Here is an 18,520-nt window from a genome sequence, read left to right as displayed (position 1 = left end):
AAAAAAAAAAAAAAATCCCAATAAAAGACAATGGAGGTACACAACTCCACACCAGAGAATCACAATAAACGCTGACTGAATGAAGATGGGGGACACGGCCTAAGACATGGGTGAAGGCGACAATGAGCATCTTCCATTGATTATTTTCCTTGTCTTTCTTGTTCTCATCTCAAGGCCAAAATTAACTAATTAATTAGTTAATTTGAAGTGGCGTTTCACTGTGTAGCCCTAGCTGTCCTGAAACTCACTATGTAGTAGATCAGGCTGGCCTCAAACTCACAGAGATCCACACCTGTCTCTGCCTGTCCAGTGCTAAGACTAAAGGCCGTGCCCCACGCCTGGCTCAAACTTTCCTATTTTAGATAATTTGGAGGACAGTGTGGCACTTAGTTCAAGTAACCAGAGCATCCTCTGAGAGGGCCTGGCTCTCCTGACCTCTAGTGGCAGTCAAAGGCAGTTTTCTATAGGCTACAGAGCAGGAAAATCCTGGATTGTGAGAGTCTGGACTCCGTAGTCATCCATGTGACCTTATGAGATTAAAGAGGCTTCTCTCCTGCAATATAAACATACATAGATACAGAAATCATCACCAAGAGTGGCCCTCCAATGCTGTATGGCTAGCAGAGGCATTGCCTTCTCAATCAGGGCCACCTCTCCACAGAAGTAGGGAGAGAGGTCCTCCTGGGGTCTTGTCAGTTCAAGTGCTGCTTGGCAAAGGACAGTTTCTTTTGAGATACTCCAATCCCACCGGTCATGGCTGAGACAGGGTAACAGGCAGGGGTTGAGTGCACAGAGCAGGACTAGCAGGTGTCAGGTCCCCTAGGGCCATGAATCCCAACATGTAGTTTGCTCTTTGTCACCTGGGTGGTACCCTGAAGATGTACATACAGCTTGTCTCTGAGAACCCCTGAGTCACTTTGGCTTCACCTGATCACCCCCAAAGCAAAGCAACAGAGACACAGGACAGGTTGCATTTCCAACTGTGAAGATAGGGGGAGACGGTCACCAAGGAGTTTGGTTTATTAAGATCTATCCCAGAAACTGGGCAATGGTGGCGAATGCCTTTAATCCCAGCACTTGGGAGGCAGAGGCAGGTGGATTTCTGAGTTGGAGGCCAGCCTGGTCTACAGAGTGAGTTCTAGGACAGCCAGGGCTACACAGAGAAACCCTGTCTCAAAAAACAAGAACAAACAAACAAACAAACAAAATCTATCCCAGAATTCCTAGGCTTGGTTTGTTTCCTAAACTTTTGAAGGACCATTGTTCAACCCCACTGGATGGAGTGGCTTTCTCTTTCTACCAGGCTGAATCAACCACTTTATCCTCCCTCAAAGTCTTACTGATCTACCCCTTCACAAGAAGTGGGGTGAAAAAAGCCATTAGTTCTTTCCTGAGTCAGAGCTGTAGGGTTTCTGACTTTGGGGAGACTCTGCAGAAGGGTGGAGATCTGAGCAGTTTCCCTCTGGCAGGGGCACAGGGCTCCACGGACAACTGCTTTGCCCGGTAGTTTACCAGCTGCGGTCTGGTTAGATCACACTTGAAACCCTAAGCTGTTCCTGACACTGGGGCATGTATCTGCCCTCCAAGCAGGCTGCCCAGGTCCGGCTAAGCTGTGATTAATGGTTTGAGAGTATTGCCTTCTTCCAGAGATCAACAGGAGACAGGTTCCTAAGCTGGAACATTTGTGCCTTCCAAAGTCTCTTGCTTTCTTTAACATGTCTTTGGGGGGGGGGGTGTGATGGTTAATCTTGTCAACTTGCTGGATTTAGAATCCCCATGTAGAAAAAAACCCCTCTGATTGTGTCTGTTCGAGATGATCTAGAGGTTGGAAGATCCGCCCAAAATGTGGGTGGGACCGTTCTACAGGTTGGAATCTGGGGCTGAATGTATAGCGCCAAACTATAGCAACAGGACTAGTGCCTTCACTTACAGCCTTTGTGTCTGGCTGTAAGTGAAGTGTTTCAGCAAACCCTGTGCTATGTTTGGGTCGATCAGTAGAGACTGAGAAATGGTTTCGAGACCGTTTGAAGCTTGAAGAAACGTCTCTCTAGAACGTCTTCACTTGCTGCCACATGAGAACGTGCAGCTGCACTAGTCTTCGTCCTGAGATGCTCCTGGCAAATCTGGAGTTCTTACTCTTGATTAGGGCAAGCCATAGTCAAAAGGGACTGAGATCTGTGTAGGTTGTCTGTTCTCATGGGCAGGCAGCAAGGGCAAGATAACTTTGGTAGCTGGAACCTTTCCCAGTCCCAATTAACTTTGTATAATGTTTGAATCAAGTAACTGGAGTGAGCTAGCTGGGTGCCAGTCTTTTCCAAGAAGGCTGGGCCCTTTTGGTCCTTTGGAAAATGAAGGCTTAGCATCTTGGTGAGCTTCTCTCTCTTTTGCACTATACAACCAACATCAATCAATACTAAACAATAGCATTCCTGGCTCCCTGCTTCCTGCTACAAAGGCAGTGGGACAGCTGTGGGAACAACTTCCTCTGAAAACACTCTTGTCTTCAGAGACTGAACTTTTGCCGGCCTTGCAACCGAATTAATTATATGCCTGGTGACCACTTAAAGCTATGCACTCAACCTGTTTCACATCGTATATTCAGCCTGTTCATCATGCTCTAAGAAACCAATGTAGAGCCCACCTTACGAGGCCTTGGACTTGCCCTATAACCCACTTTTACAAACTAAACTGAATGCATGACTTTACTCTCCGACCACATTTCCTCCCTCTCCTTTGTGATTCTTCCATGCCCCTGAATCAGAACAGTGTGTGTGTGCGCGCGCACGTGCATGTGTGTGTGTGTGTGTGTGTGTGTGTGTGTGTGAGAGAGAGAGAGAGAGAGAGAGAGAGAGAGAGAGAGAGAGAGAGGAACCAACAGACAGACAAGACAGTCAGACAGACAGATAAGAGACAGAGATAGACAGAGACAGAGAGGCAGGTTAAAACATCATAAAAAAATGGGGCATTGGAAACAATTATTTAATTGCCCAGCATAAATGTTGGAAACAATGTGGATATAGGTTGGTGACAGCTGTTTGTAGTTTTGAGTGCTATTCTGGATCAGTAGGGTTCAATAAACTAAATTCTTCCCTTGTAAACTCTGGTTTAAAAACAAACAAACAAACAAGTTGAGCTGGGCAGTGGTGGTGCACACCTTTAATCCCAGCACTTGGGAGGCAGAGACAGGTGGATTTCTGAATTCTAGGCCAGCCTGGTCTACAGAATGAGTTCCAAGATATCCAGGGCTACACAGAAAAACCTTGTCTCAAAAATAAAACAAAACAAATAAATAAAGTCAAAGGTTCTTCAATCCTTTCCTGTACTATGTTTTTATGTTTTTCAATAAATATAGAGCAAAGCCCTTATGGACTGACTGTAGACACAGGGAGAGAAGTGGGGAGTTCCAATTGTGAACGTCCTTGGCAGAGATTGCCCCAAGAGAAAGACTCTCATTTGAAGGGGCACCAGCACCATCAGCTGCCTCAAGCTTCTGTTGCCATGGCTTCCCCACCATAAGGGTCTCAAATGGCAAGCCAAAATAAGCCATTCTTTGTTCCATGTCTGGTCATTGGTCACAGAGACAAGAAAAGTCATTAAGCCGGGCAGTGGTGGCGCACGCCTTTAATCTCAGCACTTGGGAGACAGACAGAGGCAGGCGGATTTCTGAGTTTGAGGCCAGCCTGGTCTACAGAGTGAGTTCCAGGACAGCCAAGGCTACACAGAAAAGCCCTGTCTTGAAAAAAAAATACAAAGAAAGAAAGAAAGAAAGAAAGAAAGAAAGAAAGAAAGAGGAAGAAAAAGAAAGAAAGAAAGAAAGAAAGAAAGGAAGAAAGAAAGAAAGAAAGAAAGAAAGAAAGAAAGAAAGAAAAAGAAAAGTTATTAAAACTGTGGGACATTCGTGATAGGCCAATGGGGAGCCTCTGGGTATACTGGGAAATGGTAAACACCAGGGCGACCTGCATGACACACACCCTCAGCCAGGAAACTAACTGAATAACAGGAATCCAGTAACTCACTTCTGCCTCTCCTTCTGATTATGAAACAGAGCTGAGAAGACCGTCCATTCCTGGTGTGAGTGTTGGAAGCTAACTGGCACACTGTCTCTTTCAGGCTGTGCATTTGTTCTGTACTCAAGTCAGAGGAAAACCCTGATGGTTTTATAACATGGAGGCAACCAGGACCTCGGGGTGGAAACACAAAGTTTTTAGTTAATTAATTAAGAAGTCAGTCATAGGAGGTAGGTAAGCTGTGGGTTTTTCAACTGGAACGAGCAGGACAGGATGACACAATTCTATGAGTGGCCTGCAGGGGGCAGCACATCCCTAGGAATGACTCCACTGCCTACTTCAAAAGCACTGCCAGGAAGTAATGCACTTAATTAATTGGCCAATGATTAAGAGTTACTTTTAGAAAGTGCTATATACTACTAATGTTATATGTCATGCCAATGCTTCCAGCAAGTAATTCCAGCCCTCCATATTTTCGTATAGGGATGCTGGTTGGTGCGTGCGCACGTTTGTGTGTGTGTATGCTGTGTTAGCTATGGTTAGGGGTAATCTAGGCTTGCCTGAATCATAGGAACATAGTACAGGGTGAGAAGAAGAGAAAATGAACTAGGGAATTGGTGCTTGTGCTCAGAGAGCATTGCTGAGATTTGAGTCTGTCTCCTACCAGATCCATATTAAAATGTAATTCCTGCTGGGCAGTGGTGGCACACACCTTTAATCCCAGCACTCTGGAGACAGAGGCAGGTAGATCTCTGTGAGTTCCAGGACAGCCAGAGCTGCATAGAAAAGCCCTGCCTCGAAAAACCCAAACGAACTCAGTTGCCATTACAAAAGTATTAAGAGTGGGAACCTAGGGGCTGGAGAGATGGCTCAGTGGTTAAGAGCACTGACTGCTCTTCCCAAGGTCCTGAGTTCAATTCCCAGCAACCACATGGTGGCTCACAACCATCTCTAATGAGATCTGACACCCTCTTCTGGAGTGTCTGAAGACAGCTACAATGTACTTACATATAATAAAAATAAATAAATCTTAAAAAAAAAAAGAGAGAGAATGGGAACCTATCCTATGGTGGTGGTGGTGGTGGCACAGGTAGCACAGGCCTTTAATCCCCACACTCAGGAGCCAGAGGCAGGCAGATCTGAGTTCAAGGCCAGCCTGGTCTACAAAGGGAGTTTCCATCCTTCATAAATTATTGGGCTGGATATATACTAGCTCAGTTGGTAGAGTATTGCCTAGTTTGCTTGAAGTCCAGTCCTCAGGAGGTACAAGCAGGTCATCCTCTGAAACACTAAGTTTGAGGCCAGCCTGGGCTATCTAAAATTCTGCATGAATAAACAAGATATAATTCTTGTATAGTGGTACTTCCCTTCTTGGTTAATAGTTTGACCAGGAGCACCAAATGCATTTGAAATTTTCTCCAAGAGCAAGCCATTATTAATTCTTTAAAAACAAGCAAAACTAGCCAGGCATGGTGGCAGATGCTTTTAATTCCAGCACTTGGGAGGCAGAGGCAGGTGGATTTCTGAGTTGGAGGCCAGCCTGGTCTACAGAGTGAGTTCTAGGACAGCCAGGGCTACACAGAGAAACCCTGTCTCGAAAAACCAAAACAACAACAACAACAACAACAAAAAAACAAGCAAAACCAGTAATCTGGTTTTATATGTCTTCATTTCAAAGTCCATTCCACATTCATATTTTGTAAGACAAGCTGTGGGTTTATGCACGTTTATACACATTTAAAGCTTTATATTTACACTCGGATGCACTGATTCCAAAACACCCTACCTAAGACCACCCCCACCAAGAAGGGGCCATGGAGAACAGGGCAGCCCAGCCCTTGACAAGGGCTTTTCCCCAGGGTTACTTCTGTCCCTCCCTCAAGTCTTCTGAACAGAAAATTGGATGCCTTTGGTCCAGCACTATCTTAGCGCCCTGCCCCTTTTAAATTCTTTTTAAAGATTTGTTTCATGTGTCTGAATGTCTCGTCTGCATGTAGGTACATGCACCATGTGAGTGCCCTGAGAGGGTGTTGGATCTCCTGGCAAATGAAGTCATGTATGGTTGTGAACTACCAACGTGCGTGCTGGGAACCAAGTCTAGGTCCTCCACAAGAGAAACAAGTGCTCTTAACCACTGGATGCATCTCCACCCCCTCCCCAAGTCTTGTTTGGCAGCTTCTGAGGGATGGGCCCAAAAGACTGTCACAGGTGAGGAACACATTCCTCAGTCCGTGGCCTCCTGAAGGGTAGTGGTCTTCCATAAAACCTGCAGGCTGGTGTGATAGTGTCACTCTGACAACACTGAGCCAACCAATGGTGACTGGCTCCCCACAGGCCCGTGTTCCCACATGGTAGGTTCCTGGTTGGCTACATTGGTTCACTGAGTGAGGCGGCTGCAAGGAGAGGAGGCAGCAAGGTGAGCCAGCTGGGAGAGAGACAGTGATCTCAGGGCAGCAGGGTCACAAGAGCCTAAGGCAGCCAATAGCTCTGCCTGACTGGATAATACAAAACCTTCTGTACTCCTGATCTGGCTGTGTGCACTTTGGGAAAACTGGGGTCAAGAATTCTCAATCAGAGCTAGGCAGGGGTGGTGCGTGTCTTTAATCCCAGTACTTGGGAGGCAGAGGCAGGTGGATTTCTGAGTTCAAAGCCAGCCTGGTCTACAGAGTGAGTTCCAGGACAGTCAGGGCTACACAGAGAAACCCTGTCTAGAAGAAACCAAATGATGTCTCAATTTCTCAATCAGGGCTCACAAAGAACAAAGTGGGATCATCCACTTCTCTTGCACCCTCCAGCTGGTTGCTGGAGGTATATATGGAGAAACCCATTTGTGACTAGGAGGCCCCTGTGGCCTTATAGCCAGGGCAGCCCCCAGGAATACTGCAGAGAGGGTATGCGGTGCTGTGAACCTGGGGTTGTGTCTTAGGGCCTGCTCTTCTCTCTCCAAGGACATGGAATAAGTGCAGGGCCTGGACAAATGTTGTACTGGAGGATCAGGAGCGAAGAGAGATTTAGGGAGTGTTATGTGACCAGGGTCAGCACAGCAGAGTCACCGAGGGATACAGTGGTGTATGGTGGGTACCTGAGGAACTTTTTAGTCCTCGTGGAATAGACAACTTCTTTTCCTGACCAACAGATACTACGAAGAGCCAGGCCTCATCATGACAACCAGGTAGCACCCAGTGTGGACCCACCCCACCTAGGGTAGATCCAAGGTCAGGGCTCAGGCCTGGAGAGATGGCTCAGTGGTTAAGAGCACTTGTTGCTCTTCCAGCGGACCCAGGTTTGATTCTCAGCACCCACACTGTAGCTCGCAACCATCTGTGACTCTAGTTCCAGGGAATCCGATACTCTCTTCTGACCTCCAAGGTCAGGGCTCCGGGTGAGGCAGAGGGGGTATCACCTCCTTTGAGAATGAGGGCGTCCCTCCCCCAGCAGTGTTCTAGTAGAGAGGACGAAGGGGAGTCAGACCTCCCTGCTGCCCCACCAAGGAACATAGGAGGTAGGGGAGGAGTTCCCATTACTTTCCTCCCCGGGGAAGTGCAGAGGCCCCAGGCTGGGTGGCCATGATGTGATAAATGGATTCCCGGAAGCGCTGGTCTCTGCTTAGCCGCTTGGCCACCTCCTTCAGCTCCTCTATGTTGTTGGCTTCTAGCTGAGAGGTCATGAAGGACTGGGATGGCTTCACTGTGGAGATAAAAACCCATTCCCCCATGAACGGCATCCCTCCCCCCATGCTGAGCCCACCCTCCTTCCCTCATCCCAGCCCTACATGCTGCTGAGTTTCACTTGGTTTCCTGTCCCAGGCTGGTAGAACCACGCTTAAGGACATACTGTCCAGTCTTGTCTATTTGTTCTCTATCTTGCCCGATTCCTGCCTTGTCACCCACAGCCGGTTCCATCTGACCCCAGAGGGGCATATGGGTGCTCACTGTCATTCCAGGAAGTGCTGGACCGGCGGCGGTGGAAACGGCAGCTCTTGATGCGGCGAGTGGCCGCCTTATGGATGTACACGGAGTTCTTCATGATGACTGGCATCTTGGCCTCCAGCTCTGCATTCCGGATGCACTCCTCGAAGAACCCTGGTGGCAGAAAGGAGCAGTGGACTATGTCTTTCTCTGGGCCTGTCCTTTTCCTCCTCCGTACTGGTTTGGTCTGGTGGGAGATATGTTGCGCTCCCCTTTACAGAACATAGTCTGCTCCTCTAACCACAACCTGTAGCTATCACAGAGAAGAAAAGAGCTCTGAGTTTGTTTTTTTGTTTGTTTGTTTGTTTTTTAAGAGGACAAACTCCAGGCTTTCCTTCCATACCCTCACTCCAGGCTCAACTCCCACAAAGAGACGTTCCCAAAGGTACTCCTACAGGAAGGTGTCTGAATGGGAACCTTCAGGAACGGGAAGGACCGACCGCCTCACTAGTTCTAGGCCTGTTCCGGGATCTGGTGGACCTGGGCTCATGGGGGCTGAGCTGTGGGGTTAGAGCTGAGCCCTGGAGGGAGGGTCTTACTTTTCAGGTGGCTCACATCGGCCCGCATCCTCTCTTCCTTCTCCTTGTTCCGAACCTTGGAATTGAGACCTTGTTCCAGGCTCCGCAAGGCTGCTTCCGCCTCCCGAAGTCGTCTCTCAAGGTCCATGCGTACTTTCACTTCGGCCTACACGGAGGGATGAGCAAGAGGGAAGAAGAGTCCAGGGAGCTGGCTCCACTTCCCCCAGAAGCCTTCAGTGATGGTCGATTTTCATTGCTAATCGAATGGGATTTAGGATCACCTAGGAGGCACACTTCAGGAAGTGTCTGTGGAACATCTCCAGAGAGGTTTAACTGAGGGTAGAAGATGCAGTGTGAGTGCCACTGTCCCATAGGTTGAGGTCCCAGACTAAACAAACAGGAAAGGAGAGAAGGTATGGATTCTCGCTGTTTCCCGACTACAGGCAATGTTGCCAGCTGCTTCATAATCCTATCACTATGCTTTCCTATTAGGATGGACTATACCCCTCTCAACCCATACACCTTGCTTCCTTAGGCTGATCTTAACAGGTACTTTATCACAGTAATGAGAAAAATACCTGGCGCACCTTTCCTGATCATTGTGAGCTCAACAGGCTTGGATGGCAGTCTCTACATTTTGCTTCCGTGCCTTACCCACTGTGACCCTCCTTCAGCTGAGGGCTGATTCTTCAGACCCCGCCTTGCCACAGATAACCATGCCTTTCTGCCTACCTCCTGCTAATTGCCACGCCTCTCTCCAAATTCTAGTTACGCCAGAAGTCCCGCCTCCAGAGACTAAAGAAGAAGTTGCTGATTGGGCCAAGTTGCTGACGAACTTGGGGGAGGGGGCTTGCTTTACCTATCTACCTGTTTGCTTGTAACAAAAGAGAACTGAGCCGGGCATGGTGGCCTAGGCCTTTAATCCCAGCACTTGGGAGGCAGAAGCAGGCGAATTTCTGAGTTCGAGGCCAGCCTGGTCTACAGAGTGAGTGTTCTAGGACAGCTAGGGCTACACAGAGAAACCCTGTCTCGAAAAACCAAAAAAAAAAAAAAAAAAAAAAAAAAAAAAAAAAAAAAAAAAAAAAAAGAACTGAATGAAAGATGGCAGACTGAAAACACACCATGTGTTAGTCTAACTTTTATGAACCCTTCCCGCGGTTCCGGTACCCCAAAATTATTTTTCAGGACCTTGACCCCATTCCAGAAAACCCATTCGTACATGTAGCCCCTGGCGGTTACAACCCATGATCGAGATGACTGGGCTCGGCCATACCACACTTTCTACCAATGATAGAAAGACTGCCACTCTTTTGATGAACTCACACCTGGACACACTAGGAGAGAGGATGGGGGTGGCTGTAAAGTGCAAGGAAGTGCAGGAGTCCCCAGGAGTATGGAGGGCCCAGTGCACAAGGCCCCTGCAGGTTGCACACCTTGAGTTCCCGCTCAGCCTGCTGCTTCTCTGCAGTGAGCTCCTGCAGCGAGTTCTGCAGGGCTTGGGACTGGCTTGAGTAGAACTCTCGCTCCTCTTCCAGGGCCCGTGAGCGCTCCTCATTCTCCTTCATCCTGCAGACAGGAGAGGTGCTTACCCAAGGCTCACCTCAAGGCTCACCTCCCAAGGGGGTTGCGCCTGCTAGAGGAAGACTGGGTCCTCTCTGGATCCGGTCAGATAGGTGATGAGAGGGGTAGTGTGGAGTGCTGGGAGCCCGAGGTGTAGATGTTTGGGGATTGCTACTTTTCTGACCTCAGATAAGTACCCCCCCCCCCAACCCCAGTGAGACTGTCTCTTCATGGGTCGGATGGGTAGAAGCTAAGGGAAGCGGCTGGCTGGCCAGGGCCATTGTTTCGATGGTGCTCTGTATGGTTGGTCGAGTCAGTTCTGGGAAAGCTGGGTCATAGGCAGAAAGGAAGTTAAGCGACCCATCCCGTGAATGACAGCTAGAACTCGAGCTCAGCTGTCTATCTCGAGGGCAGACACAGCTCCCGAGATGCTGGAGGGCGCGATGCCTCACCGCTTCTCTGCGAGAAGCTTCTCTGCCAAAAGCTCCTGCATCCGCTCTTCGATCTGCCTGAGGTTGCTATGGAGACCATCACTGGCCGGTGGCTGCTCACTCTGACTGGTCAAGGGCTGTGGCTGGTTCTTATCTTCTTCCAGCATCTCTAGGGTTTTCTTCTTCTCTATGGAGAGTTCCTGGCACAAAGACAGGAAGGATGGGAGAGAGCAGGGGCTAGCTCTCCAGCATGGCTGCCCTGGGCTTCTTACAATTTCAGGGAGTAAACTACTCCTTCTTCCATCCTCCATCATGGCATTTTACATGTCTCATTCCAAGTTCTCCTTTCTTAGAACATGGCCAGGTTACTCCTTCATCAAGACAGACAGACAAGGAGGAATAAAATGTTGACTTCCAATAGAGATGGTCCCTATGAGAGCCACTTGTCAAGGCCTAAGGGTAACATGACCTGTTGAGGCCCTTGTTCCTCAAGGATAAAGAAATGTATTGGGCTCATGTGAAAATTTCCAGAAGGATCAGTTCATGGATACATTCAGACATTCTCTACATTTGTCAACTAGGATCCTAACACTACGATGAAATTAGGCGATTGAAAATATCCATGATGACTACTCCTCCTGACAGGAAAAGCGAAACAAACCAAGACTCCAGTTCCTAGGGAGACTAAAACTCTTGCAGACTCACGCCAACTCACGGATGCGTGATCCCACGCTCACTTGGGATGCTGTTAAGACATGGTCAAGCGAAGCCCACAGTTTCGAAGATACAAACCAGAGTGCTTATTCTGACTGTAGCTGACATACAAAGGGCACAGGGACACAGAGCAAATGCCTGCCTGGAAGAATTAAGGAAGCTCTGACTAAAGAAGAGTCTGAAGACAAATAGTTCTCTAGAAAAGGAGGAGAAGGCCACGTGACCTAGAAGCAATCTTGGGGCTGAGGTGTCAGGGCTCGAAAATCTTATTGTCCTTGGGGATATGAGCTCGGTGGTTGGAGCAGGGAGTGGAGGGGTTGCATGCTATGCTAAGAAGTTTGTTCTCTGTCCTTGACACAGGCTGCTCGCCCCTCCCCCTCTCGGTCTCTTGTATCAGATGACGGTGACCTGGAAGTTGATTTCCCTTTATGCTCAATTTCACCCAGGAGCAGCTAAGTTAGGAACCACAAAAGGATGTGGTGGGTGATGCTAATCGATCCTGCCTCTGGTTTAAAAATACCAGCACTACGGAAAGCTGGTTTCCTGTGGCCATGGTCATCACAAGGACAAGCCAGAATTTCTGTTCTGGGTCTGGGAAGAACCAGCCCATGCTTTGGGGGTCTCATGTGCCCACTAGAGTTCCCAGCCAAGCAAAGACAGCCCTTCATGCTCCTTCTCCTGTTGGTACCTTCCCAGGGAAATACGTGAGAATCCAGCATCACACAGCCCAGCCGGCTAGCTTGCCCCCTCACCTCCAATGTATGCTGTAAGGATTCTGTGAGATGCCTCAGCTCCTTCTTCTCTTGTTCCACACCCTTGAGGCATCTGGCAGTGAGTTCTAGCTCCCTGTAGGACAAGAGAGCTGGATTGACATGCTTTCCAACCTCTGCATCCAGACCCGTTTCTGCCATATATGATGGTGCTCGGTAGGACCCTTGGATGGCCAGTGCTCTGCGACACTGGGTACTGAAAACAGCAGCAGAAGTCAGGGCTGCTGAGCAAGGCGGATTCACTTACAAGATGGTGAGTGAGGCCCTGAGGCCAGAGGACTTATCTTCTAATTCAGTGTCTAACGACTGTCTAGCTTTTTATTTAGGTAGATTCTCTCTCTTTTTAAAGAAGAGTCTCCTATTTGTATGCTAAGTTTAAAAATTAGGACAAAACAGCCTCTATATTCCACCCTCCTCCCCAACACATATCTAAATGATTTCCTTTAACAAGGTCTTCACCAGTAAGTTTCTCTGGGCTATCACTGATAGTCCATAGTGGTGGTGAAGATGATGATGGTGGTGGGCGGTGAGTATGATGATGAGGATATGACGACGAGCACCGTCAACCTCAGCAATAGTTTCCGAATTCGGGATAGACTACACCCGAGTCACCGGGGTTGGGGATATACAAATGCCCTATCTTCATGAGATTATAATTCAATTAATGCTTGTAACGGGCAACTAGATCTGTCCATAATACATCAGACTGAAGATCCCAAGGTGTCATTAGCTAAAATGTGAAAGGACTCCAAGAGAGATGAAGAGTGTTGGGGATCTTAACAGACAGCAGTTCTAGGCCAGGGTAGCTTGTGGCTAGTAACCTGGGTAAGGAGCTTTCACGAAGATTGGAGGAGCTTGTTCCATGGAAGAGACTGGCCGGCTCTTACCCATGCCCCATACTCTTGTCCACACCATTGCAAGAAACCATTATCAATGAGCAGCAGTGACGCACTGACAAGGCCCAATATTATTCTGGTTATACTCAAGGCCTGGAGCACTGGGAAGACCAAGCCAAAAGTGGTTTCCAGGTAAAAGCCTAGTCTGCATGAACATCAGTCTGCCAGGGCCAGGGCATCCCCTCCATTGCCCCTCCCAGGGCCAGGGCATTTCCTCCCCTCATTGCCCCTCCCAGGGCTAGACCATTCCCCCCACCATTGCCCCTCCCAGGGTCAGGGCATCCCCTCATTGCCCCTCCCAGGGCCCGCCCCTCCCAGGGCCCACCATCACCTCTTGATCTGCTCTTGCTCCACTCTCAGCTCTTGAACCACCTCCTCAAACTGCTGTTTCTCTGCCTCCAGCACTTGGTTGAGGCGCTCAAGCTCCTGAAGAGAGGGGGAGAAGGGGAAAGTCACAGCAGGCACAGAGTCCCCAGGCTCCCTTCACTCGGCCAGGGGATCCTCAGTCTGGATTTGGCTCAGTCCGGGACATAAAGCCAAACTTGTGAGAACTGAAGAGTCCAGGCTCCACTCAGTGGCACAGCCTCGTCTAGCCCAAGAGTATGATGAACCTGGCCCATGAAAACCATTAGCTAGAGGAAGGACAGGCTTAGACACGATTCCAATAAGGGTCCTCTGGCAGATAGGACTAATTCTGGATGTTGTTCTTCTGGGCAACTCTAGGGACCAACACCTTAAGGTGAGGTGGTTATGCCTCGAGAATGGAACACACGAGGCAGACAGACGGACAGACGCACGCTGATAACAAAAAACGTGGAGTCTATATTCCCAGGACACTGAGCAGCATCAGGTAAACTGTCAAAGACAAGCTATTCCCAACTCAAGAGGCAGAGTTAAGGTGTTCTTTACCTCAAGGCTCACGTGAGTAGTCAGGTCTACAGCTTCCCTCTCCTCAGCCCTAAGGCAGTAAGAATGCCAGGTGGCTGAGGACAGGCCCCAGGGGGCCAAACCAGTCCCTTCAGGGAAGCCAGGCTGCTTGAATGTTCCCCACAGCAAGTTGGAACCTGTGGGCTAGGAGTCCTATTTTCCCTGGGTCTGTAGAGGTGGTATTAGGAAGTAGAGGTAGTATTAGGTATTAGTCTGGCTCAGTGTTTTTATGTCAACTGCTTTTTTTTCCCCGCCCTTTATGTTGTGGTAACATTGTTTCTGCATCTGCTTTTCACTTTCCAGTTCCGGGTGACTCCCTAGTCACCTGGGGGCTTTGTCCTCAAGCATAATGGAGTCCTTGCTCGGGAGTGGCACTGCCTATGGACTGTGATGTTGCCATTGGCTTTGAAGAGATACAGAGAGGAATATATTATAGAGGGAAGAGTCTGGCTTCAATTCCCACTCCTAGGAATTGAAACATTTGTTATCCAAACATTTGTGCTGTTAAAAGCCATGGGCATATAGGGGCTTTGGGTTACTGCAGAAGCCAAAATAAAATAAATATAATATATATTTTATAAATATTATAAAAGTGATATTAAATTTGTGTTCTTGAACATACCCCTTTTACAATTGAAAGCAACTTCAGACCTAAAAAAATAAAACAAAACAAAACAAAATCCCAGAGTATGAAGCTCTGCTTTCATATGCATGGTGTTGAAGGGTGCTGACAGCCTCTCTGGCTCCTGAGTCAACAAACTTGAGAGTCTCTCTTCTGGCGGTGTTTGTCTGCTGTCAGTTTGTCAGTAAGAGCTGTTGAGAGGCCCATAGAACTTACTGGCCATGAGGACCGGAGGCTCTGACAGGTCCCATGATCCCCCAGGACCCCACAGAGGACTCCAGCCCACAGCCCCACTTCACCTCCCTGCAAAGCTCCCCAGGACTTCGGCTTACAGCCGCTTCCCGCTCACGTCCATTGCCCTGGAGTAACCATACTGGAATAGCTTTCGTTGTCAGTCAGTGTCTGAAAACTCAGGCCTTTCCTCACGCTCCTCCAGACACCAGCAGATGCTAGGCTGTGCCTCCAAAACCCCAAAAGGGAAAGTAACCTTGAACATAGCAGGGCAAGTAAAAACAACCCAGCCATGTGACATTTTCTCCCTCAGTAGTCTTAAACATATGTGATGTTTCTACTTGTGTCAATGAGTAGCTATGTCCAAGAAAGCCATGTCCTGCTGCCTCCAAGGGGTCAGGAGAGTGGGTGTGATGAACCCGAACCCTCCAGGGCCAAAGCAACTCTAAAGGAAATTCAGTCTTAAATCCCCTATTGGTTTTCTGCCAGCAGGTGGACAAGCTCAGCTTGAGTGACTCTCAGGGTAGAAAAATCGGAAAACCTGTTTCAGCTTTGATCAACCAACAAAAAGCACCCCTCCACACCCACCCCACCACCAGCTCTGGGTCTCAGTCTCTGAAAGCCACAGACACAGGGCCACTGGCGAATGACGGGAAAATTCTATGGAACCCTTCATACAGACCCGACCATTCATGCGACAAGTCTCTGCTCCTATCCTGGTCCCTCAAGTCACCTCTGAGGGACCCCTCTCTTGAGCATCTACCTCACTCCTGATCTCTATCACTCGTTCTTCCAGGGTCTAAGTCTCTGAGACCTGTGGATCCCAGACCACAGAATAAGAGCTAGCAGGCGGTCCCGAGCCAAGCAGAAGACCGGCAGGGCCAAGGGCGGCCAGCCAGCACCCGGGCATTCCAGGCTACTCTACGTGCTCTTGGAGAAGCAAGCAAACCGTGTTGCCCACCAGTTCCATTTCAGCTCATATCTGCCTCCCTGCCAACTTCCCTCACCAAATCCAACTTCTTCCTGGGCTATCAAACAAGACTAATTTCTTTTCCCTTCAGGTATTTAAGGAAAAAGAGAGTCTCTTTCAAAGTTTCCTTTCCTCTAAGGGAAGCACAACTTGTTTGCCATGCTCCACAGGCCACGATTTCACTAAAACTAATTATACTCATAAAAGGAATGTGCTGAAAGAGGAAGACTGACTTAACACAGGGAGGATTCCGTGCAAGTCATTTACAGGCTCCGTGCAATTCCAGGAAATGGCCCAGGGAGATTTTTTTTTTTTATAGTCCCATTCATTCATGGTACATCTATTTACCAAGTGCATAGTGTATTCCAAGCACCTGCTGGGCTCTGCATGGAGGATCTGAAGCTGCTCTAGCAGAGCGCCTATGGTCTAGCGTAGCTACTAGAAAACCCAGACCAGGCTTTTACAGCAAATGTAGGAATCCAGTATACTAAACTAATCAGGTACTATCAGAGAGCGGTTCAGAACAAGATAGGGACAGGGACCCAGTTCCAGGTCAAGCTGTCCTGGGTGGGGGTCAAGCTGTCCTGGGTGGGGGTCAAGCTGTCCTGGGTGGGGGGTCAAGCTGTCCTGGGTGGGGGTCAAGCTGTCCTGGGTGGGGGTCAAGCTGTCCTGGGTGGAGGTAGAGAACTCTGCGGAGGTGGGAAGAGTGGCAATCAATTGGTTCTTGAGCTGAGAGACAAAGGAAGATAAACACATGGGTCGGAGATTTGGTTCAGTGGCTTGCCTAGTAAGTACAAGGTCCCGAGGTTAAGTCCCAAGCACTGAAAACCAGCAAGCAACCAAAAATAAATAAATAAATAAATACATACATACATACATACATACATACATAAATGGAAGAAAGAACATTCCAGATGGAAGGAACAGTACCTACAGAGCCCCTGTAGAAACCTGTTGCCTGGAAGAACCAAGTCATGCTCATCTAAGACACAAGAGCAACCATGATGGGCAAGAGGCTGGGATCAGAGAAGCAAAGAGGCCGACAGAGAAGATGCCACACCCACTTAGGGCCTCTGCTGTAGGTGAGGATCTTGTGGGTTTTCCCTTTCCTGAACTTGAAGCAGAGAACATGTATCCTTTGGTTGGCTGTTTGGAGTCTCACAGTGACCATGTCACCTGTCCCAGCCCAGCCTCAAATTCAGTCTTCCAGCCTCTGCCTGCTTGTAGTGGCTATTCCTGGTTGTCAACTTGACTATATCTGAAATGAACTACAACCCAGAATTAGAAGGCTCACCTGTGGCCCTAATCTGGAGGCTGAGAGATACGAGTTTCCGACCTGAATCTTGGCATGGAGATCTTGAGGCATAGTGGCTATGAAGCCCAGAGGATTAAGATAGGAAGATCTATGAGTTCAAGATCATCTGGGATTAAAGGTGTGGTGGTACACGCCTTTAATCTGGGCCACACCTTTTGCTGGAGGCCTATATAGGGACATTGGAAGAAGGAAGGCTCGCTCTGCTTCGCCTGCTTGCCTTGTGAGGCTGAGCAACCGCTGGATCCTTGGACTTCCATTCACAGCTGCTGCTGACCATTGTTGGGAGTTGATTGTTGGGATTTGGACTACAGACTGTAAGTCATCGATAAATTCCTTTACTACATAGAGACTACCATAATTCTGTGACTCTAGAGAACCCTGACTAATACACTGCTGAGCTCTGGGATTGTAGCTGTGCAGCCTCACTACAGCAGCAGCAGAAGGTTGATGGTGGGCAACAAGATGTGTTTTCCCTTTAAACACTGAGTTGGCTACAGTGTGGAGGAGAAAACAGAGGGGTAGAAAGAGTTTAAGGACCCCAGGCAGGAGGCCACAGCACGTTAGGTAAGGCCTGGTAGCAATAGGACTTGGGAGTGGGGTGAGAAAGAGAGAAAGGAGGAAGGACAGGGTAAAGCAAGCCCCCGAAGTACCTGACCCACACAGCCTTGGATAGTAGGTATATCCCCCAAAACGGCTATGCAAGAAGACAACCAGCCCTTCTAGAACGGGTAAAGGCAAGACATCTTGACCTCATAAAAGATGTGCTCTTAGCATCTTTGGATGTCTGGGTGGGGATGTGAAGTCAGTCTTTGAGTATCAGAGGATGGGGAGGCAACAGAAAGAAGGGACTAGAGGTATCACCCTGGGAGTCGTTGGCACATAAATAGCAAACTAAAGTTAGGGATTGTAGCCTAGACAGTAAGACCTAGAGCAGAGAGAAGAGAGGGAGGTTCAAGTTCTACCTGAAACAAGGCAGCACTATTTGTAGACTTCATTCAAGCAGACTGCTTGCAGTGTAGTATGTACTTAACAAGCACCTTCCAGCCGGGCGGTGGTGGCGCACGCCTTTAATCCCAGCACTTGGGAGGCAGAGGCAGGTGGATTTCTGAGTTCGAGGCCAGCCTGGTCTACAGAGTGAGTTCCAGGACAGCCAGGGCTACACAGAGAAACCCTGTCTCCAAAAACCAAAAACAAACAAACAAAAAAAAAACAAAAACAAAACAAAACAAACAAACAAAAAAAAACAAGCACCTTCCAGGCCAGACGTGATGGTGCACACTTTTAATCTCAGCCCTCAGAAGACAAAGGCAAGTAGATCTCTGTGAGTTGAGAGCAGCCTTGCCTACACAGTGAGTTTTGGGCCAGCCAAGGCTACATAGACAGACCCTGTCTCAGACCAAAGTGTAATATATACTTTGAAGAGATTATCAGAACTGGAGTCAGATGGTAGCCCTGTTAAAAATTATCAGACCAGGAATTAAAAACAAAAAAAATAAACTCAATTGTGGGTTATATGCTAAAGACTTTAATGTAAAAATAAATATGTAAAAATAGATGATTAATGTGGGGAGATGCAAATTACACACATACA

General features: G+C 48.4%; 1 protein-coding gene across 1 annotated transcript in view; it reads right to left on the bottom strand.

Annotated features, from left to right (window-relative positions):
* Window positions 1–5,662: 5,662 nt before the first annotated feature.
* Window positions 5,663–18,520, bottom strand: part of Plekhd1 (pleckstrin homology and coiled-coil domain containing D1) — a 30,606-nt gene continuing 17,748 nt past the window's right edge. The window contains exons 7-14 of the mRNA XM_031355910.1: window positions 13,196–13,290; window positions 11,951–12,044; window positions 10,506–10,684; window positions 9,927–10,059; window positions 8,515–8,659; window positions 7,940–8,089; window positions 7,336–7,694; window positions 5,663–6,076 (exon numbers count right to left, since the gene is read on the bottom strand). Coding sequence (XP_031211770.1) covers window positions 7,528–7,694; window positions 7,940–8,089; window positions 8,515–8,659; window positions 9,927–10,059; window positions 10,506–10,684; window positions 11,951–12,044; window positions 13,196–13,290 — 963 coding nt within the window. The 3' untranslated portion in view covers window positions 5,663–6,076; window positions 7,336–7,527. The remainder of the gene's footprint in view (window positions 6,077–7,335; window positions 7,695–7,939; window positions 8,090–8,514; window positions 8,660–9,926; window positions 10,060–10,505; window positions 10,685–11,950; window positions 12,045–13,195; window positions 13,291–18,520) is intronic.

Source organism: Mastomys coucha, unplaced genomic scaffold, assembly GCF_008632895.1.
Source record: "Mastomys coucha isolate ucsf_1 unplaced genomic scaffold, UCSF_Mcou_1 pScaffold6, whole genome shotgun sequence".
NCBI lineage: Eukaryota > Metazoa > Chordata > Mammalia > Rodentia > Muridae > Mastomys > Mastomys coucha.
This window is presented reverse-complemented; position numbering and strand designations above follow the sequence as displayed.